Source organism: Antechinus flavipes, chromosome 1 (assembly GCF_016432865.1).
Source record: "Antechinus flavipes isolate AdamAnt ecotype Samford, QLD, Australia chromosome 1, AdamAnt_v2, whole genome shotgun sequence".
Taxonomy (NCBI): Eukaryota; Metazoa; Chordata; class Mammalia; order Dasyuromorphia; family Dasyuridae; genus Antechinus; species Antechinus flavipes.
Window position 1 is genome coordinate 340,944,424 of NC_067398.1, and position 23,972 is coordinate 340,968,395.

General features: G+C 35.6%; 1 protein-coding gene across 1 annotated transcript in view; it reads right to left on the minus strand.

The window, feature by feature from the left end:
* Nucleotides 1-9,772: 9,772 nt before the first annotated feature.
* Nucleotides 9,773-23,972, minus strand: part of LOC127545732 (uncharacterized) — a 54,642-nt gene continuing 40,442 nt past the window's right edge. Inside the window, exons 6-8 of the mRNA XM_051973202.1 lie at nucleotides 23,412-23,856; nucleotides 20,585-20,732; nucleotides 9,773-12,312 (exon numbers count right to left, since the gene is read on the minus strand). Of these exons, the coding sequence (XP_051829162.1) occupies nucleotides 11,387-12,312; nucleotides 20,585-20,732; nucleotides 23,412-23,856 (1,519 nt within the window). The 3' untranslated portion in view covers nucleotides 9,773-11,386. The remainder of the gene's footprint in view (nucleotides 12,313-20,584; nucleotides 20,733-23,411; nucleotides 23,857-23,972) is intronic.

Below are 23,972 nucleotides of genomic sequence, written 5' to 3' on the forward strand. Positions count from 1 at the left end.
CTCTGAGGCTTCACCTCATACCCTGCAAATTAGCAAAGTTGACCAAAAAGTGGCAATTAGTATTGGAGGAATTGTGAAATGGTTTGACCATTTTGGGAAGCAATTTGGAATTATGTCAATAAAATAACTAGAACGCCCATACCCTTGGAACCAGAGACTCAATTACTAAACTTATACCCTAAGGAAGTCACTGATAAGGAAAAAAGTTCCCACATATTTATAGTAGCACTTTTTGTGATAAGAACCAGAAACAAAGTAGATACTCATCAGTTTAGAAATAACCAACAAATTGTGGTACATGAGTATATTGCTGTGCATAAGAAATGAGATACGTGATGAATACAAAGAATCATGGAAAGATCTACATGAACTAATGCAGATCAAAATAAGTAGAGCCAAGAAGATAATGTACACAGTAACTACAACAATGTAAAGAGAATGACAGACCAAAAAGTCAAAAGTCAATATAACAAAATTATAAAGATCAAGTGGGGCTTAAATGAAGAGACAGGAAAAGACATCCTCAACTTATTCTTTTGTGGAAGCAGCAGGTACACAAATGTTACACATTGTACATGTTTTCAAACTTTTTCAACATACCAATTAAGTGTGCTGACTTTTTTCTCTCCAAAAAGATATTTATCAATAAATTTTTAAATTATTGTTTTATTCTATAGATTTGAGTTGCTTTTTAAAAACTTATTTTGTTTTTCTTCTAGCTTGTCTTTCATTTGTGTGTATTTTCATTCCCAGTTGTTCTCTCCTTTGTTTCTCTGAGACATGCCAATGTACAATTGTTTTCTAATCTGCTAATTGCTTCTACTACACAGCACATAAACTGACTTCATGATTCATATTTCTCTCTTGAACCATTTGAACATCCTACTTTGGTTCTGTGCTTTCTTAGAAATTCACAAATTCCCCTGCCTCATTTCATGTTGATTCATTCACCTATGTGTTACAATATTCATTGAAAAATATTAAGACTCATTTAGTTGTCCCCAAGGACATCTTTCTTTCTGTTATTCATAGCTTCCCTGTTGGTTTATTAGCTTTTGCTTAAAAATTAATGAATGAATGAATGAAAATAATGAAATGTTTTTCCTCCTAAGATCTTTTCTAATTTCAGAACTTTTTATATTCTTATATTGATAATTTTCTGATTTCTTCCCCATTGATGGCACATCCTTCAAGGGTTTGACCTGAAATCTCTGTTTCCACTAGCATGTCTTTGTCCCCAAGTAACTTTTAAAGAATAGAATTGGCTCCTTTTCTTTAAGCTGAGTGAAACCCCACACACTTGTTGGTATCCTATCCCAGTTTCCACTGTTCCCTAGGTCTCTGGCTGGCATTGCTACAGCGGGGCATTGTTGCAGCCCAGCATTGTTGCAGCCCAGCATGCTGCTCCCCAGACAGGGTAACCTTCTACTTCTCCTCACCTCCACTCAGAGTAGAGAGAGGGCAGAGTTCAGTTCAAGTGCTTGTTGCCAGAGAAGGCTGTGATGAGAACAGGGGCTTCACAAGCACTGAGGGCATTACTAAGGTGATCTCTGACCACACGGCTGTGAGTCTTATTCTACACATCTTAAAGAATGTGAGGGCTGCTGGAGAAGGGGATGCTGATGTATTATGTAGCTTTTTTCTATTAATTCTTGCTCTCTTAGCGCATTGGGACAGTTGCAATTAGCTTATCCTTTGGCATAAATGCTTATGTTGGAGAGGTCAGAGAGGTCCTGAAGATCTTGTTGATCACATTACTGGAAGTCATAAGAAAAATGAAAATAAAATGAACCACAATGGTGAGCTTCTCCCCAACCCTAATGGTGATTGGAGTTATTTATCTGGACTCATAAAAGTAGCATCCCATCTTTCTCTCGATCAACTGAGGACGCCTTTTATAAAGCTCACTCAAAACAAAGTACATGGTCCAGTAGCAAAATAAGAACATAAACAAGGTATCTCCTATAGTTCTTTGGAGCATAATAACAAAAAGCAAGAAGAGATGGATGACAGAGATGAAGAAACTCTCAGTGTTTAGCCCCAGATCTATAAGATTTATATGTACCCCAAAGAAGACAAAGGATATCCTAAACTATGAGAACACAAGTTCTTCGAAATGTTTAATTTTAAATTCTATTCAATATGCTAATACATCGTATAAAAGCACTAAAAGGCTCTATATAAATCTCCCTTCCTCCACCACTATCCCAAGCTATAGTTTCCTTATTACTTTTACAAAAAAAGGAATGGAGAAGCATGAGGAAAAGGAAAAGACTTATCTGTCAGTTTTTCATTCCCACAGTTCTATTCCTAATTTTCTTTGTGTATACTTGTACTATGCTATCAAATTTCACCCCGTAAAACTGCCAAACATAACAGTATAGGGGAAAGAGCACTAAATTCTTTTACAGAATTCCTAGAATTATTGGTCTCAGTAACGTTCTAATAACTGGATTATTTTAGGCAAAACTTTTACCCTGATTAGAAGCTTCTTCGGCTATAAAAAATGAAAGGATTGCAATTTCTTTAAATTACTTTTCAAAGCCAACAATTTAGAATCCTCATGAAGTCATTTCCAAAACAAAAATCTCCTCCCCCCCACTAGGAATGGATCATGCCATTCCACACTTTCCCCAACCTACATCCCACCCCACTCCAAAAAAATCTTACTGACTCAAGGAACCCAAGCCTGAGATCTAATAAAAATCAAAAAGCAAGAACCTGAAACAACAGAATTCTAAGATTTCAGACAGCAGGGCTAAGAGAAATAAGCTGAGAGAAAGGATCACTATTACCAAGTATTTCCTAAATGACAAATATTTACCAAGTAGTCATTGATTACCTGGTCCTGTATCAATACCTTGTAGGATTCATGGAGTTTGGGTGAGAGGTCCCAGACCTCACAGAACTACAAAAGGGAATCTCATATTGGAGATATTTCTCAGCAGTGTCTGAGGAATTAAAATTCATGCAATGTATTTGTTGCAGAAAAACATTGCAATGCTCAAAGCATGTTTCTGAACGGAAGAAGTCAAACAAGAAAAAGTGAAGTTGTTTAAGGAGGGTTGGAGCAATCTAAGAGGCAAACAGTGCTAGCTAATACACATTTGGCAACTAAGCTAAGGCTAGTGGTCTCAAAATTCCTTTAAATAATAGATTGCACTTCCACTTGTCCTTTCCCTGTTATCTCACTTTTCACTCCACCATAAACCTCAACAATACATCAATATGAAAACATTGGGGTTTTGCCAGAGGGAAGGGAACACCTTATAGTAGATGAATTAAAATGCCTTTGCTATAAAGCTTTGAAATAAAATATACTGGCGTGACCTTACCTTCTTATTCTTTTTTTCTTTTTCCTCACTCCAAATTTATCTTCACCTACCATTTGGCTAAGGAAGAGGTCCTTTCAATGACAAATTCTTAGTGTCTAATCAATCAACATCTCTTAAACACTTAACTAAGTCCAAGGCACTGGTCTAAGCTCTGGGGTACAAAAAAAGAGCAAATGTAACCCCTGTCCTCCAGAAGTTTGAGGATGATCATGCTCCATACTGGTGTTTATTTTTATGTAGGGGTGTGGCCTCTGGGACTGGAAAACCAAGGTAAAACTATGATTATAGATCAGAAGAAAGTTAAGAATCTGGAAAGCAATAAGTGAAGGCAGAAGGGGAACCATGTCATTTCCTTAGGATGCAAAAAACCATCAGCAGTATTCACTGTTGTTAATTCTATTGGTGTTTACATCATCTGTGGGGGAGGGTTAAAAAAAACAAAATAGGGTTTATTGCCTAGATAGACTAAGTGTACCTTCAAAAAGTGAGTATCATTGGACAAGAAGCCAATGCCAAACAATCCCTAGGTGAGACCCATTAGCCTCCTAAAGGATGGCGAGGGATAGTGTGAGCATATAGAACTGTAGCCCAAGATATAGAGCAATAGGAGCCAGTCCTGGCAGAGCCTAGAGGCAACAGCAGCAGCATCAAGAGAACATTTTGAAGAAGCTGAAATATGGATTGTACAATGAACAAATAAGCAGTTCTTTAAGTCCTGGGCCAACAGTGCCTACAGGGTAATATTGTTTTTTCTATACTTCAAGCAAATAACATTGATTAAAACTAAAAACTACTGCAGCTATACATACACATACATACCACCTCTGTATATATTAAAGCATCTGGAATTATGTGTAAACAGAAGCATCATTTTAAGATTTCTACAGCTAAAGAAAGCCTAACAGAATCTGAGTCAACATGTAAGAGGTCCTGTCCAATCACTGTGGAAAGGTGAGGCCCCAAATAATTGTTTATTGTAAGAGACAGAATCAGCCTCTAGTAAAGTCTGAAGATTTTACCAAAAAAGACATTTATGGTCAAGTTGATTTCCTTTCTGTTCCTTCAAAAAGATCCTCCATATCCTTACATCATGCATTTTCTCTGACTGCCTACCAGGCCTCCTGCCTCTGATTTCCTTCAAAACTCAGCTAAAATCTAACCTACAGAAAGCCCTTCCCACTCTCTCTTACTGCTAGAGCTTTTTCCTTGAAAAATTACCTCCAAATTATAGAGTGTTAGATTCCAGAGTCAAGAATTTATTTAGGAATGCTTTGGCCTTTCTTTGTATCCCCCAAGACTTAGCATAATGCCTGGCACATAATAAAGCTTTTTATAAAGGTTTTTTAATTTGACTTGCCTGAAGAAACAATTAGAGGAATTGAGATATATATTGGAGAAAATTAAAGTTTCTACTATAGATTATATCTTATAGACTAACATGCTGCTAGAAGTCATTGGAGCTTTGTTTGATATTAATGTCAGAGGGACATTTTTGGACTGAACCTTTTAAGAGATGGTATCCAGCCCAACAGATGTGATGATATTAAAGTATCTAATATTGAAAGAGACAACTATCATCAGTGTTTTTCCTTTTTAATGACATTGTGTGACATTGTCTTATATTGTTCTTCAGCAGACTGTTCTTGGTCTCAAATGCCTTTAGCCCAAATGTTAATTTGGGAAGATTTGCTAACAAACTATCAAATATCTTCTAATTCATTTAGAGTGACAAACTTTTTGTCTCCTCTCCATTATCAGGCCAGAGAGAGGACATACCAATGTCCTCCTACTTTTGCAATCCACCCTAGATTGGCTCAAGGTGGATAAGGTTATTGTTGTGTTTGATTTTTAAGGGCCACTTTAATATATTCTAGAAGTATGTGTTCTCTCCAGCATTAATAGCATCATTTTTAATTATTTCAATCTAGAAATTTTCCCCAGTTCTATTAGATTCAAAAATCCAAGCCATGAATATGCTTTATCAAATTACAAAAAGGTGGATTGACAAACCAAAAAACAAAACAGGAAGGGTGGAAACATGGACTGTTTTCTAATCTTATTCAACAAGTAGTATATTACTATATAGCACTAAGGATACAAAGGAAAAAAATTAAAGAATTCTGTCCTCGAGTAGCTCAATTCCTTACAAATGGGGCAAATCATAATACACAAATTACTTGTTTATGGAAACTTATTTGAACAACTCAGAGTTTGGTGCCATGAATACTATTTTTAAGGGAATTATGGAAATAGAAAAATCATTTTTTATTTTTCTGCTAAGTACAGAAATGCAATCACAAAGATTACTGTTCCTAGATAGATGACAATTTTTTTCTACTTATTTGCTTATAAAATTTTATTATGGTATCCCTATAATTAAGAAGAATGGTTTTGTGAGATGAATCTGGGATAAGCTCTTCTTGGCATCCAAGGACTTTAGTGATAAAGTAGTCTGTCCCAATAATACTGAGAAACTTTATTATGCAATTTCTTCACATTTTTTGAAAGAATAGCCAGCAAACCATGGCCCTAATCTCCCAAGCATGGCACAGGTTACACAATGCTCAGTAAGGTTAAAGTTTAACTACATACAATTCTAGTTAGAACTGGCTGCTGAAACTCTGCAATGTTTGCTGATACAGCATAGCTAGAATTTTATTTTCCTCCTCCAAGTTGGCTTTCCTGGTTAATTTTTAGAAATCCTACATTAGTTGCTGTTCCATGTTCTCTGACCCCTTCACCCTACCAGCAAATGTGACAATCATCACAGCAGGAACTTTGTCTGAAAACCCTACATAAACCCAGGTCCCCTGAGAGCTATACTGTTAGCCAGAGCCCATTCCTCCTGTTTGTCTGAACCACTACCCACTACTACAGCTGCTCCAGTATAGATGGAAATGGCAGGATTGAGGGAAACCATGTGTAACTCCAATCTTGAGAGTGCTATCCATCTGCCCAAATTCTCCTTTGCTGAGCTTTGCTGTATCATAAACCATTTTGACCCATCTGATTTTAACTCATTTGCTACAATTCCACCCTAAAGCAATCAACCAATAAACATTTATTAAGTGCTTAGTATGTGCCAGTCATCGTCAAAGCCCTGGGGAAAAAAAAGGAGACAAAATTCAGTCCCTGTGAGGAGGAGCTCACAACTATGGAGGAGACATGTGCAAGCAAATATATACAAAGCCCGTTATCTGCTGGACAAATAGAAGATAAAATCAAGAGAGAAGGCACTAGAGTTAAGAGAGGTTGGGGCAGGCTTCCTCTACAGGGTGAAATCCTAGTTAGGCCTTAAAGGAAGTGAAGCCAGACTAGACGCTATTGCAACAATGCTGGTGGCTTGTGAGGTAGGTAGCATTTCCAAATGGAGCCCCACAGGTATGGCTGGGCACTCTCCTCCCAATTCTCAGCATCACATCCCCCTAACATGTTGTGTAGTAGCATATGCTGAACAGCAATAACAGATTCTGATGTTGAGAATTAATTCAAATTTCAAAAATGATTTTTTTGACCATTTTGGCCCAATATAAGATCTTCCCACTTTGCTCAGAAAAAGGATCCAAGTAAGCTGTAAAACAGGATACAGAAAAATAAAAATACCAAGTGACCAACATGGATAAACATGTGTTCACAATATATACATACCTACAGCATAACTATCCATTCACTACCCAGTGACAGTGGCTTTCAGGGTAAAAAGAGAAGATGCAAAGTAAAATCCCTTTCCACCACTTTAGTTGAAAAAGTCTACATAATAAAAAATGATGAACAAACTCATTTTAGAAAGGCCTGGAAAGATTTACAAAAATTGATGCTGAGGGAAACAGAACCAGGAATACATAGTACACAGTAACAGTAAGAATGTTCAATAATCAATTATGAAAGACTTGGTTCTTTTCTCAGTGGTTCAATGATCCAAAGCAATCCCCATAGACTTTGGACAGAAAATGCCATCTGCATCCAAAAAAAGGACTATGGAGACAATGTAAATCAACACATGCTATGTTCCATCCTTTTTTTTTTTTCTGTTTTTATAAAGTAATGTGTATTAAAAATAATTTTTTTTAAAAAGAAAAAGTCTATATAACTACAAATCAGAAGAAAAATCAAGTTACTCAGGTCAAATCCACAGCACTATGGAAAACAGGAATTTCCAGAGACAGAGGAGACAATCTTCTTAGGAGCCAGAAGGGCTCACTTTGTCCATAGTGTCCATAAACTAAGTACCCACTCCAGGAATTGAGAAAACTAATCCTTTTCCAAATCCTACTTACTCAATACTGATCTGAAAGAACATAGGAAGTACCTCATTCATCCTCTCTCTAAAGAATGTGGTAAAGGAAGCCAGATATCCCATTAGGCCAAGTTATCTGAGGGATGTGGTTCTCAGGATAGGGACCTCAAGGCCTGAATTTGGTTATCATTCAAGATAACTTCAGGCTAAGAGAAGAAGGGGCAGAGAAATCAATAACTTGGATCAGGACTATTATGCTGAATAGCCTTTGTACCTGGCTTAAGGCCCAGATCCTTATCAGATAGAAATCAAAATCATTCTGAAACATCTGTATAATGTTATTCTACATTTCTCCAAGGCAGTGACTGAAATTTCTGTTCAATTTGAACCTCTTTAAAAGAAGTTGCCCCCCAATTCATTTCAGAATACTCACCTACCTATATTCTATATAAACATATAGATACATATAGATATCTTAAGAAGATACTGACCACCCAAATCTCTGTCTTGATCCCCTGAAGTATAGCACTCATTTTTCTAGGATATCATTTTTTTTTATCTTTTACTCTTTGCTTTTGTTTTTTACAGATGACCATTTGAGTTCCAAGTTGTCTTCATCTCATATTACAGATGGACAATATATGATACAGATGTAAATGTGGAACCATGTAACATACTTCTATGTTATCAATTGCTTCTCTGGATGTGGATAATATTTTCCTTAATACATCCTTCAAGATTGATTTGAATGATCATATTACTCAGAATAGCTTAGTCATTCACAGTTACTCCCTAAATATTGCTGTTATAATATACAGCAATCTAGTGATTCACTAGTATATCACGCATGTCTATGTTTTTTGGATTTTTTTGGCTGAGGCAATTAGGGCTAAGTGACTTGCCCAAGGTCACACTGCTAGGAAATCTTAAGTGTCTGAGGTCACATTTGACCTCCTGACTTCAGGGCTGGTGCTTTAACCACTGTCCCACCTAACTGCCCCAAGTCTGTTTTTTCTAAAATTTTCTAAAACATTTTTCTGCTCATTATTTCTTATAGAACAATGGTATTTTATCACAATTATATGCCATAACTTAGCCATTAGCTGACTTTCTTTTCATAATTTTCTTTCATGACTTATTTTTTCCAGTTTTTCCTCTACCTCTCTTATTTGATTTTTTAAATCCTTTTTAAATTCTTCAAGAATTTTTTGGGGGGCTTGTGGCCATTTTATATTATGGGTTGAAGTTTTACAAGTAGCTGTTTTGATTTTATTGTCTTCTGAGTTTGAACCCTGATGGTTACCACAGTAATTATCTCTGGTCAGGTTCTTCCTCTGTTGGATTTTTTTTTTAGCAGCATATTTTTTCTTGTTTTTTAATTTTGTTAAGGTCAGGCTCTGCTCCTAAGGGTCAGAGGCAATGTCTTCGGCTTTAGGTTTTTTGTGCTCTTTTCTTGATCACCACATGGCTGAAAAGAGCTGAGTCTCTCATAGTAGATCATCACATAACCTTGCTGTTACTGTGCACAATGTTCTCCTGGTTCTGTCTACGTCACTCACATCAGTTCATGTAAGCTTTCCAGATTTTTCTAAAATCAGCTTGCTCAATATTTCTTATAGAACAATAATATTTTATTACATTCATATATATAACTTATTCAGCCATTCCCCAATTGGGTATCTACTCAATTTCCAATTCCTCACCACTACAAAAAGAAATTCTACATTTTTGTACATGTGTGTATAATTTCTTTAGTTTAGACATTTAGTTGTCTAAATCATATACTTACTTGTATTTTGTTGCTATATGTTATGTGATATTGATCTATTCCTGGTCTCGGCCACTCCAATGCTCTCCAATTTTTACAACTATTTTTGTCAAATAGTGAATTCTGAAACCAATAACTGGATTCATTGGCTGTATCAAATATTAGGCTATTGGGCTCATTAGTCAGAAGAAGAAAAAAACTTTTTTTAAAAAAAGACATCAGATTTAGGAGACTCAACATTCAAAAAAAAAGGAGGCAAAAAAAAAAAACAAGAAATAAAGTATAAGAAAATAAGGTGGAGAGAAATATGCAACTAATAATCACAGTTAGGAATGGAATAAACACCCTTAAAAGGAGCAAGTATAGCAGAATGATTACAAAACAGAATCCAATAAAATGTTGTTTATAAGAAACACACTTGAGACATGAAGATATATAGAAAGTTAAAGTGAGAGGCTGGAGAAATTTATTTTCCTTCACTTGAAGTAAAAAAGGCAGGGGTAGCAATCATGATATCAGATAAAACAACAACAAAAACAGACCCAATTTTTAAAAAAGATAAAAAAGGAAAGCTACATTATACTGAAAGGTACCACAGACAAATTTATATTAATACCCAACACATATACATCATATACCACAAGATCTAAATTTTAAAGAAAAATTAAATTAATTAATAAGGAGAAAGAAATTAAACTATAATAGTGGAGGAGTTCAATTTCCACCATCTCATAACTCTGACTAAAAAAAAATTTTTTTAAAGAAATGAAAGATCTAAATATCACTTTAGAAAAATCAGAGATAAAACACCTTTGGAAAATATCAATCTGGAATAGAAAAGAGTATTCCTATTTTTGAGCTATGTATGGCACTTTCCCAAAAATTGACCATGTATTAAGAACATAAAAAACAGATAAAAATGCATATAATCAAAAATATTAAATTCAACTTGTATGACAAAACAATAAAAATCATATCCTATAAACGAGCAAAAATAAAAATTAATTAGAAGTAACTCAAATGTAAAGAATAGATGAATCAAAGAATGAATCATAGAAGCAAAATAAGATAATAAGAAAAGAACATAATAAATTTGAGGGATGTGGCCAAAGCAGGACTTAAAGGAAATGTTATGTCTTAAATATTTTCAGCAATAAAAAAGAAAGCAGATCAACAAATAAGGCATGCAAGAAAAAATAACTAGAAAACCAACAAATTTAACACACCTCCTAATTAACAACCATGGTAGAAATCTTAAAATCAAAAAGGAGAAAAAAATTGAAAGCAAAACCCCCTATCAACTAATAAGTAAAACTGTGAACAGAAAAAAAAAAAAAAAAAGGAAACAGATAAACTATTAAATAATTAAGATTTAAAAAACAAAATTACCATTATCAAAAAAGGAAAACATAAATTCACAATCAATGGGGAAAAATTAATAGGAACTTATTTTGCCCAATATATGTCAATAAAACTGACAATCCAATATAACTCCCTCATCACTGTCATACTGCTTTTTTACCGTGGAAAATTTTTTTTTTGAAATCTCTCCTCAGAGAGATGCCAGTGGAGATCAGAGATAAGTTGGAATAATCAGCTACAGAAGGACAATCCAAAGACAATATTCATGATACCTTCCTATTAATGACAAATGATGACAAATATAGGAAATCGTAAAGAATAGATAAAGGAATCATATAAATTTGCTCTAATTTCTAATTTCTTGGAGTGATTAAGCTTCGGCTTGAGAGATTACATTTTGACTTATTTCAAATTCCTTGAGTTTCCTAAAAAGTAAAAGAAGCAATGAACAATGTTTACACTCCCTACCCCTTGATAATACATATTAGTCTATCAGAAACTAAACCTTAATGAATGTCTCATAGGCATATGAAAATAAGAAGAGAGCCATACAAAAATAAGACAAGCACAGGCTCTGCCCCTGAAGAGCTCACAATTACTTTATAAGGTTATGATCCCAGGATATATTTTCTGAAATTTAATAACAGTTACAAAGTTGTCTGAAAATCTGCCATATGCACAGGGTCAAAGTTTGGTGTGTACTCTTCGATGTGTCATAAGGCCAGACCAATGCCTGAAGGGTTTTCCACATTCTTTACATTCATAGGGCTTCTCTCCAGTATGAATTCTCTGATGTTGAGTAAGAGCTGAGCGTTGATTGAAAGCTCTCCCACATTCATTACACTCATAAGGTTTCTCTCCAGTATGAATTCGCTGATGTTGAATAAGGGAAGAGTTCTGATTGAAGGCTTTCCCACATTCTCTACAATGATAGGGTTTGTCTCCAGTGTGAATTCTTTGATGCTGAATAAGGTCTGAGCTCACCCTGAAAGCTTTCCCACATTCACTACATGAATAGGGTTTCACTCCAGTGTGAATTTTTTGATGTTTCCTAAGATATGAACGGCGGCTGAATGCTTTCTCACACTGAGTACATTTGTGAGGCTTCACTCCTATATGAATTCCCTGATGTTTTCGAAGTTCTGAGTTTTGCTTGAATGTTTTCTCACATTCATTACATTCATAAGGTTTCTTGACAGTCTCATCTATTTGATGTACACTAGAAGACAAATTCTGTCTAGAGTTTTGGTTGTTTGTATTAGATATATGAGTCTTCTCTTCTGTCGGAATTCTATGTTGTGTAACTAGATTTGAGTTCAAATGACAACTACACAAACATTCTTCATATTTATGGCCATTCTCTCCTAAGGAAATTTTTTCAGAAGGCATAGTCACTACCATAAAATTTCCATCCTGGGAAAGGGATTCATCTTCTTCCTCCATTTTGTTTCCCTGCTGCTTAACTAAAGTGCCTTCACATTTATAGGCTTCTCCCATCTTGGTTCCCTTGGAAACATCCATTGGAAGTCTTCCTGATATCATCTCCTGTGACTCCCCTTCTTCAGAAAGTTCTTGCTTTGGAAGTGACAACTTGGTACCAGTCTCAAAATCTGAAATGATCAACAGAAAATACAAATGTTGTGTAAACTGGGAGAAAAGAAACTTCTTAAAAGAAATATTGACAAAAGTTCATATCTCAGAAGCTATATATATATATATATATATATATAAAATCTATTGTAGTTATAACAACAACCCTTTCAATATGCAGGAAGTATGACCATCTTTATTTCTACATGTTAGGAAACTTAAGGATAAGAGATGACTATAGATTTCAAGTGGGAAGGGTCTTTAGAGGCAATCCATCTCCACCCTCTTTTACAGATGAGGAAACTGAGGCTAAAGAGCAATTCAATTACTTGACTAAGTTCACACACTATGAGTAGGTTGTGAAGCAGGGACGAAAATCCAGATTTATTTTAAATATATCACCATTTCAATGAAGCCATTTTGCCTCTTAGGAAACAGAATAATCAAAATTAAGTTGTATGTTGTTCAAAATATGCATACATGTTTCAATAGGCTTTCGCGAACAGAATCCCAATCTGAAGTTAAACAGTAAAAGGAAACAAAGGTGAAAATACAGGTGTCAAGAGAGAGGGGTAGGCAAGAGTTATCTTGCAGAGAAGACAAGGTAGCCAAAAAAAAAGTCTACAATCAAAAAATAAAGGAAGAGACAAATTGGAGAGTAAGTAAGAAGCCAAGATAGAGGAAATAATTTTATACACAAAAATATAACAGAACTTTTTTATTATAACAAAAAACTTGGAGGAAGTGAACATTCATAACCTGAAGAATGACTGAATAAATTGTGGTATATGAAAATATTAAAATATTATAGTGCATAAAGAAATTATCAAGGGGGGTAGGGGAATGGAACCAAGATGGCAAAGAAAAGGCTGCAACTGTCCTGATTTTTTCCAAAAATGCCTCAAAACATCTTTAAATAATGCCATAAGAACAATTCCTGGAGCAGCAGAACCCACAAAAAGATAGAGTGAAATAATTATCCAGCTCAAGACAGTTCAAAGACCAGCAGGAAAGATCTACTGCACTTGGGTGAGAGTGAAGCACAGTCCAGCATAGACCCAGCCCCAGTAAACCAGAAACTGGTCTTGGGAGCCACTGAATCAGCAACAGCAGCTGTTGCTTCCAGAACTCTATAGACAAAAGACACAGACAGTCCAGAGACAGTAAGAGGGTTGAACAAATGATCAGAAGGAGACACAGGGGCCTCTTTACTGGCATTGGGGGCTAGATCCTGTCGATTTGCTTATGCTCAGATCAATATAGCAGTCCTGGGGGATAGTGCCAAGATAAGAAGCACCCCTAGCACACCAGAGCTTGAGGCTGCAATGGAGCAGGAAGCCTCACAGTAAAGACTCTCCTCACAGTTCCAGGGCAGAAGAGAGTGCCTGTGGTCACTCAAAGATCAGAGCACAGAGTAGGAGAATAATAAATACACCTCTTCATAGATCATACCACCTTAAAAGCACTGAATTTATAGGTATCCAGAATTATCTCTGAAAACAGCTACACAAACCCCCTGAAGCTTGGAACAGTATATCCTCCACTCTAGAAGCAGATTCACACTTTAACAAAGAGTTACAAGTCAAGAAATAGACTGGAAACATAAAAATACAACAGAAAAAAATTCTGATTTTACAAAGTTATCATGGTGATAAGGAAGATCAAAACACACACTTAGAAGATAACAAAGTCAAAGCTCCAACATCTAACAGAAGGTTTTGCAAGGGTAAATGTTGAAAAATTGCCCATACATATGTTTTGTCAATAAAAAGCTATAGATAGATAGACAGACAGATAGATAGATAGATAGATAGATAGATAGATAGATAAAACTACCCATTTAAAAAAAAAAAAAAAAGCTCCAGCATCCAAAGCCTGAAGAAAAATGTGAATTGATCTCAGGCCATGGAAGAGTTCAAAAAGGAAATCAAGTAAAAGAGATAGAAGAAAAACTGGGAAAAGAAATGAGTTATGCAAGAAAATCATGAAAAATGAGTCAACAGCTTGGTAAAGGAAACAGAAAAAAATACTGAAGAAAAAAATACCTTAAAAAGCAGAATAGGCCAAATAGTAAAAGTAGTACAAAAGGCTAGTGAGAATTCCCTTTAAGGCAGAATTGATCAAATGGAAAAAGGAGCACAGAAATTCACTGAATTAAAAAAAAAAACTCCTTAAAATATAGAATTGGCCAAATGGAAAAGGAAAACCAAAAGTTCAGTGAAAAAAAAATTCCTTAGAAATTAGAATTGAGCAAGTAGAAGTTAGAAATCAAGAAATAATAAAACAAACCAAAGGAATGAAAAAAAAGAGAAGATAATGTGAATTTGGAAAAACAAATGACTTGGAAAATAGATTCAGAAGAGATAGTTTTAAAATTATTGGATTGCTTGAAAGCCATGATCAAAAAAGGCATCTAAACATCATCTTTCAGGAAATTGTCAAGGAAAATTTCCCTGATATTCTAGAACAAGAGGGTAAAATAGAAATGGAAAGAATCTACCTATTACCTCCTGAAAGAAATCCCCAAATGAAAACTCCAGGAATATTATAGCCAAATTCCACAATTTCCAGGTCAAGGAAAAAATATTACAAGCATCTGAGAAGAAGCAATTTAAAAAGCATACATCCACAGTCAGGATAACATGAGAATTAGTTTAAAGGTTCAAAGGGTTTAGAATTTGATATTCTGGACAGTAAAGAAGTTAGGATTACAACCAAGAATCACTTACCCAGCAAAAGTGGGTATAATCAATCCTTCATGGAAATAAACAGAAATTCAATGAAATAAAAGACTTTCAAACATTCTTGATGAAAAGACAAGAGCTGAAAAGAAAATTTGACTTTCAAATATAAGACTCAAGATAAGCATAAAAAAGGTAAACAGGAAAGAGTAATCATAAGAAACTTAATGAGAGTGGATTGTTTGTATAGATATACGGGAAGATGATTCATAAGAATTTTGTTATTATTCGGTAACTTAGGAGTATATGTAGGCAAAGGGCACAGGTGTGAGTTGTATATGAAGGGATAATATCTAAAAGAATTAAGGAGTGAAAAAAGGAATGCATTAGGAGAAAGGGAAAGGTGGAATGGGATAAATTATCTCATATAAAAGAGCAAGGAAAAAGTTTTTACAGTGGAGAGCAAGATGGGGAAGGGTAAAGGGAGGGAGTTAACCTTACTCTCAATAAAACTGGCTGAAAGAAGGAATCACATTAAAACATGTCTGAGGTACCACTCACTACACACCTCTCAGTTTGGCTAAGATAGCAGGAAAAGATGATAAATGGTGGAGAGGATGAAAACTGAGACACTAATACATTGTTGGTGGAGTTGTGAAATGATCCAACCATTCTGGAGAGCAATTTGGAACAATGCCCAAAGGGTTATCAAATTGTGCATACCCTTTGATCCAGCAGTGTTATTACTTTGATTATATCCCAAAGAGACCTTAAAGGAGGGAAAGGGACCCACATGTGCAAAAATGTTTATGGCAGCTCTTTCTGAAGTGGCCAGAAACTAGAAACTGAGTGGATGCCCATCAATTGGAGAATGGTTGAATAAGTTATGGTATATGAATGTTATGGAATATTATTGTTCAGTAGAAAACAATCAGCAGGATGATTTCAGAGAGGCCTGGAGAGACTTACAAAGTAGAAATAGAAGGAATCTACTGTTCATCTGCTAAATGAAATGAGCAGAACCAGGAGATCACATGGCAATAACAAGGCTATATAACAATCAATGCTGAGGGACATGGCTCTCTTCAACGATGAGATCATTCAAACCAGTTCTACTTGTTCAGTGATGAAGAGAGCCATCTACACACAGAGAAAGACCTTTGGAAACAGAGTGTGGAACACAACATAGCATTCTCACTTTCTCTGTTATTTGCTTGAATTGTGTTTTCTTTCTCAATTTTTCTTTTTCTTCCTTCTTGATCTGATTCTTCTTGTGCAACAAGATAACTGTATAAATATGTATATATATATTGGATCTAACATGTATTTCAATATATTTAACATGTATTGGACTACCTGCCAGCTAGGAAAGGGGGTAAGGGGAAGGAGGGGAAAATTTGTCACAGAAGGTTATAGAAGGGTCAATGTTGGAAAAATTACCCATGAATATGCTTTGTAAATAAAAAGCTTTAATTAAAAAAAAAAAAAAGAATCATTCAAGTACTGAATGGCAGGATAAAAAAAGAGCCTAGACATTCTATTTCAAGAAATCTTGAAAGAAAACCCCCCAGATCTTTTAGAGCCAAAAGGTAAAGTGGAAATAGAAGGAATCTACTGTTCATTTGCTAAAAAAAATTCCAACATGAAAATTTGAAATTACAGCCAAAATCCAGAGTTTCCAGATCAAATAAAAAATATTGCAGATAGCCAGAAAGAAAAAAAGTACCAAGAAATCATAATCAGGATCACGCACTATCCACTATTTAGCAGCACTACTAACAAATGGAAAGCTTAAAGTATGACATTTCAAAAGATACATCTATGTATAAGGGAGGAGGGAGAGAATACACACACACACACACACACACACACACTTCATTAACCACACCTTTGGCTTGTAGCCAAAAATAACTTAATAAAACTCAGTACAATACTACAGGAGAAATAACATACCTTTACTCAAAGAGAGGACTTTTAAGTATTCCTAATGAAAAGACAGAGCTGAGCAGAAACTCCAAAATTCCAACAGGAGTTAAGGGAAGTATAAAAAGGTAAATATAAATAAACAATGATAAAGGATTTAACAAGGAGAAACTGTTGATATTCTAATATGAAGAGATTAAGTGATTCCTCTGAACCCTATCATCATCGGGATCATATAGGGAATTGGAATTAGAGTGGAATCTAATTTGAATAAAACTTTGGAATAATTTTGTTATGTCTTGATAAGCCAAGAAGAAAGGAAAGGAAGGGGCAGAGAATAAGTGAGTGGGAGGGAGAAATTCAAAGAAAATTATCTCCTTAATTGGGGTTCACTAATAAATATCTGATACTTGATAGGCAGCTAACACTTGAACTTCACCCTTAATCTGAAGGTGGTCAAAGAATGAAAGAACACATGCATGCGCATGTACACATACACACACACAGAGAATTGGATATAGAAATACATATATCAGAAGGGAAATAGAAGGGAAATGGAAGAAAGGAGAAATAGAGGAGAGTAGACTAAGGGAAGATTGGTTTTAAGTAAAACCCTAAGGATATATTTATAGCTCTTTTTGAGGTAACAAAGTATGGGAATTATGAGGGAGTATCCATAAACTGTGTGATCAAAAACCATGGTGCTATAAGCAAATGGTGATGGGAATGGTTTCAGAGAAACTCAGCAAGAATTGCATGAACTGAGGCAGCAGGAAATGAAAAGAACCAGGAACATAATTTATACAAAGACAACAATACAATATAGTAAAGACAACTCTGAAAGAATTAGGAGCTCTGATCAGCATAATGACCAACCAAGATTCCAGAGGACTAATGATGAAATGTGCTATCCACCTTTTAATAGAAAAATAAAGTATTCAGAGCACAGAATGAGATATTTTTTTTGACATGAGAAATTTGTGTTGCTCTGGTCCTGAAATTGGGAAGATTAATAAAACCAGCCCCTGGACAAGTTACATTACTAGCCCCAAATCACACTGATTAGAACTAGCAAAGCAAGAACTTCAACTAATGTCCTTTAATACAAAATCCGGTACATCACACTATCTCTCTTTTTTTTTTATTTCAGTAGTATTTTTATTTTTTCAATTACATGCAAATTCAGCTTTCAACATTCATCTCTGCAAGATTTCAAGTTTCAAAACTTTCTTCTCCCTCCTTCTCCCCTTGCCTCTCTCCAAAACCACAAGCAATCCAATATAGGTTATGCATGCCCAATCATTCCAAATATAACCTATACCTATATTGGTATAAAAGAAAAATCAAAACAAAAGAGAAAAACCATGAGAAAATAAAAGCAAAGGAAGGGGAAAAAAGATGAAAATAATATGCCTTAATCCATACTCAGTCTCCATAGTTTACTCTCTGGATTCAAATGACATTTTCTATCCTAAGTTTAGTGGAATTGTCTTAGATCACTATATTGCTGAGAAGAGCTAAGTCTATCACAGCTGATCATCATATAATCTTGCTATTACTATATACAATATTCTCCTGGTTTTGCTCACTTCACTCAGCTTTAGTTCTTAGAAGTCTTTCCAGGCTTTTTAGGAATCAGCCTGCTGATCATTTCCTACAGAACAATAATATTCCATTACATTCATATACATGTTATCCAGCCATTTCCCAATTGATGGGCATCCATTCAATTTCCAATTTTTGCCACTAGAAAATTAGCTGCTCAGTCACCAAAACCATTTGGTATTGGCTAAGAAATAGATTAGTTGATCAGTGGAAAAGGTTAGGTTCACAAGACAGAATAGTCAACTATAGCAATCTAGTGTTTGACAAACCCAAAGATTCTAACTTTTGGGATAAGATTTCATTATTTGATAAAAACTGCTGGGATAACTGGAAATTAGTATGGCAGAAATTAGGCAAGGACCCACACTTAACACCATATACCAAGATAAGATCAAAATGGGTCCATGACCTAGGCATAAAGAACGAGATTATAAATAAATGAGAGGAACATAGGATAGTTTATCTCTCAGACTTGTGGAGGAGAAAGAAATTTGTGACCAAAGATGAACTAGAGACCATTACTGATCACAAAATTGAAAATTTTGATTATATCAAATTAAAAAGCCTTTGTACAAACAGAACGAATGCAAACAAGATTAGTAGGGAAGCAACAAACTGGGAAAACATCTTTACAATTAAAGGTTCTGATAAAGGCCTCATTTCCAAAATATATAGAGAACTGACTCAAATTTATAAAAAATCAAGCCATTCTCCAATTGATAAATGGTCAAAGGATATGAACAGACAATTTTCAGATGATGAAATTGAAACTATTACCACTCACATGAAAGGGTGTTCCAAATCACTATTGATCAGAGAAATGCAAATTAAGACAACTCTGAGATATCACTACACACCTGTCAGATTGGCTAAGATGACAGAAAAAAATAATGATGAATGTTGGAGGGGATGCGGGAAAACGGGTACACTGATGCATTATTGGTGGAGTTGTGAACGAATCCAACCATTCTGGAGAGCAATCTGGAATTATGCCCAAAAAGTTATCAAACTGTGCATACCCTTTGATCCAGCAGTGTTTCTATTGGGCTTATATCCCAAAAAAATACTAAAGAAGGGAAAGGAACCTGTATGTACCAAAATGTTTGTAGTTTCCAGCTAGAAACTGGAAAATGAATGGATGCCCATCAATTGGAGAATGGCTCGGTAAATTGTGGTATATGAATGTTATGGAATATTATTGCTCTGTAAGGAATGACCAGCAGGATGAATACAGAGAGGCTTGGAGAGACCTACATGGACTGATGCTAAGTGAGATGAGCAGAACCAGGAGATCATTATACACTTAGACAATGATATTGTATGAGGATGTATTCTGATGGAAGTGGATTTCTATGACAAAGAGACCTAACTGAGTTTCAATGGATAAATGATGGACAGAAGCAGCTACACCCAAAGAAGGAACACTGGGAAATGAATGTGAACTATTTGCATTTTTGATTTTCTTCCCGAGTTATTTTTTACCTTCTGAATCCAATTCTCCCTGTGCAACAGGAGAACTGTTCGGTTCTGCAAATATGTATTGTATCTAGGATATACTGCAACATATTAAACATATATAGGACTGCTTGCCAACTTGGGGGGGGGATGGAGGGAGGGAGGGGAAAAAAATGAAACATAAGCGAGTGCAAGGGATAATGTTGTAAAAAATTACCCTGGCATGGATTCTGTCAATACAAAGTTATTATTAAATAAAATAAAATTTAAATTAAAAAAAAAAAAAAAGAAAATTAGCTGCTACAAACATTTTTCCACATGTGGATCCTTTCCCCTCTTTTATGATCTCTTTGGGATGGATACAGATCCAGTAGTTACACTGATAATTCAAAGGATATGCAGAGTTTTATGGCCCCTTGGGCACAGTTCCAAACTGCTCTCCAGAATGGCTGAATCAATTCACAACTCCACCAATAATGCATTAGCGTCACACTATCTCTTAATCACTGAAGACCAGAAACTCAGGAGCTAGACCCTGTTCTAACACATTTAAAAATAACTCCCTCTCCCTTCACCACCTCTGCTCTCCCTTCTTCTCCTTCTTCTGAAATTCAGTCTTGCTCCTCACCTCCTTCTTGTGGGAACTGAGGCTCTGGAGACCCACACTTGATCTCGGCATTCAAAGGCTGAAGGTGGACATTCAGTGCATCCTCGGCTGCTTTCAAAGGTACCATCTTTTCCCAGGTACCTCCCTTTGTCTGTGCATTTGATGCAACCTGAAGATAGTGAGATATGTTTGGCTTTGTGAAAGAATCATCGTGGAAGCTAAAACATAAAATATAGAAAGAAAACATATTCCTACAGGGATACAAGACAGGAGAGGAAGAACAAGAATCTTGTTTGTCGGATTCAAATTAGCTGTATTAAGATAAATCTTATAACAACACAGGAGGCACTTTTTATTAAGAATGAATAGTCTCCTGCCCTTCAGGAAAATGGCTTACTTGGTACATAAAAGAATTTCCACAGGAAATTTTGTTATTGATACACAGGAAATCTCATGAAATTTCATGTGATTATTTAAACAAATTAATGATTTAATGTTGAGTACTGTGAATGTATGAGAAATCTTAAAACAATTATAAAAATATTCCTATTTATATTTATCCATTTTAACCAATTAAAAATAAATTATGGGCTTGCTTTTACCCTTTACATTAATAACTCTAACTATAATGATAATATTACCTTAACTTTTAAAAACTGAAAAATCATGCTGTTTCAGAACATGCATAAATCCTAAATATAAAATATTAAGAGAAGATTTAAAGTATAGAACAGGTAGTCAAAAGAAATCTGATTACTTCCTTTCCTGTTGTGACAAGGGAACCTTAAAAATTATCTACTCTAAAGTATTCGTGTTACAATATGAGAAACTTATATATAAATATATATCCCATATATAAGTAGGAAATAAGATTATATACCCAGAGGTTAAGAAGGTCGAAAACAACTGCCAACATCAGGTTGGGTCCCTCATTACAACTTGTTCTATCACATTCCCCAGATTTCAAATGTTTTCTACTTTCCCAAAATCTCAAACTTTATTTTTTAGCCCTTTCACCAACTATACATAATCTTATTTCCTACTTATCCTGAGAAAACTGAAGTCATCTGATCTAAACCTCCTCAACTTCTCTCTTCCTCTCCCACTTCAAAACCTCTCTATCACTTATCTTTTCTTTCCTCTTGACCCAAACAAACAGTTGGCCTTCCTCTTTGCCAAGACTAACTCTACTTATCATTTTGATCCCATTCTCTCTTGCCTTTCCCAGGATTTTGTTCCCATGATAATCGTTCCCATAATGAATCAAGAAGATAGGAGGAGGAATCCGGCTTCAGACACTTATAGCTATCTAAGAAAGTCATTAATGAGATGACAAGCGAAAAGAGAGCACTTAGCAAAACTTCAAGCAATCTGTAAATAATAGCTATGATTATTAAGTACCCCTTTCTCTCAGCAAGCTTCTTCCTCCCATCTACAAGCCATGTTTAGCCTCCCTTATCCTAAAAACAAAAACTTTCTACTGACATTGCTACCTCTTTCAAATGACCACTCCACCTTTTTTCCTCTTCAGTGTCAAGTTTCTAAAAAGGATAAACTATATTCATTATATCTTTTCCCTCATTACCCAATCTTCCCTACTATTTTGGTTTCTCTATTCTATACTAGTGACCATTTCTAATTTGTCAGCCTTGATCTCTCTGCAGCTTGTGACACTATATCCTGCTCCCTCCCTCTTTCCTCTTTTTCTTCTCCCCTACTTGGCTTCCCATACACCGTACTCTTACAGTTTTCTGTTTCCCAATCCTCTTCCTCTCTTCTTTGATTTTTTTTCTTTCTCTTGCTATCCTCTAGAGGTAGATGTTCTGAAAAGCTCTATCTTTGATCTCCTTCTCTTACTACTTTTCTTTCCTTTGGTATTATTATCCCCACTCGCAACTGCAATTCTGGTCTCCATGGAAGCAGAGGGTTCCTTTTACTATCTCTCTCATTCTCTTTTGGTCTACAATTATTTGCTAGAAAGGCTTCTTAAACTTTTTCCACTTGTAACCTCTTTGACATAACCCCAGGTATATATGCATGTAAAACAGGTATACAAACCAAACACTTACTGATAATAAATTATACTTTTATGACCCTCACCCAGCTTCTTAAACTGTGGTTTAGTATAGTATAGTAACAGAGACATCTCTTTCAAGAACTTTTCTTGGCATCAAGTCCCTCCACCACTATCAACCAAAAGCAAATGTATCCTTTTCTGAACTCTCATAATAATCTGTACCTCTCCTATATATCTTTATTGCATTTAACTGGGATTATAGTTACTGTCTTATCTTCCCGATCAGATTCTCAATACTCAAAGAAGTTACAAAACTCAGGCATATAAATGTTCACTGAACTGAGTCTAGTACCATTGCATTGATTTTTAGATAATACAAGAAGCAAGAATTGTCTTATGCTTTTTTGCAGCATTCACATAATTAGTAATGCCCTAAACAGAGTAGGCAAGTCAATAAAAATCTGAATGAATCCATAAACATGTTTCCTATATCCCACATCTCCCTACAAGGAGAGAATTGCTTCATTTCTGGTAGTTTCATATGGTCAAAAGCAGTTAGTAACAGGAGAACAAAGGAAAGCTAAGACTCTGAGCCACTTAAAGTTACACTAAAGATTTGAACACAGCACTTTCTTCTCATTACTTTTCCCTTAATCAACAAATTAAGTCAATAAGCATTTATTAATCACCTACTATGTACCAGGCACAAAGTGCTGGGGATACAAGGAAAGGCAAAAACCGTTCCCTGTTTTCAAGGAGTTTACAATCTAATAGAGAAGACAACATAACCCATTTTCCCACTGTAAGTCATCACACCTGCCTCTTTCCCACCTGACGTCCTGGTTCACCAAGCTCTCTCTCCAAATCTTCCAGCACAGTTACCACCTCCTCTCCACTCTCTGGATGCCGATCTCTCACCCAGCTCTGCAGATCCTCCGGCAAAATAGTCAAGAACTGTTCTAGAACCAGCAGTTCTAGAATCTGCACTTTCGTGTGTACATCTGGTCTTAGCCACTGATGGCAAAGTTCCCGGAGTTTGCTGAGAATCTCTCGGGGTCCAGGTATGTTACTGTAGCCAAACTGCCTGAACCTTAGCCGGAAGATCTCCTGGGTAGAAGGGCTGTTCCTCTTGTAGTTACATTTCTTCTCCCATATGTAATCCTCTTCTTCCTCCACCTTTACTTTGACGACTTGAAGTCTCTCTTTCCATATGGGATTCTGAGGATCGAGGGTTTTAGCCTCTCTGGATTCTAGAGCCATTTGAGATTGTGCAAAGCTTTAAAACACCTAAGGGTCTGTGCCTGAGACGGTCCCCTTTGGCTGCTCTTACAGAACACGGCTAGATATAAGAAACCAGTCAACAATGAGTTATTAAATTAAGAGTACTATTAG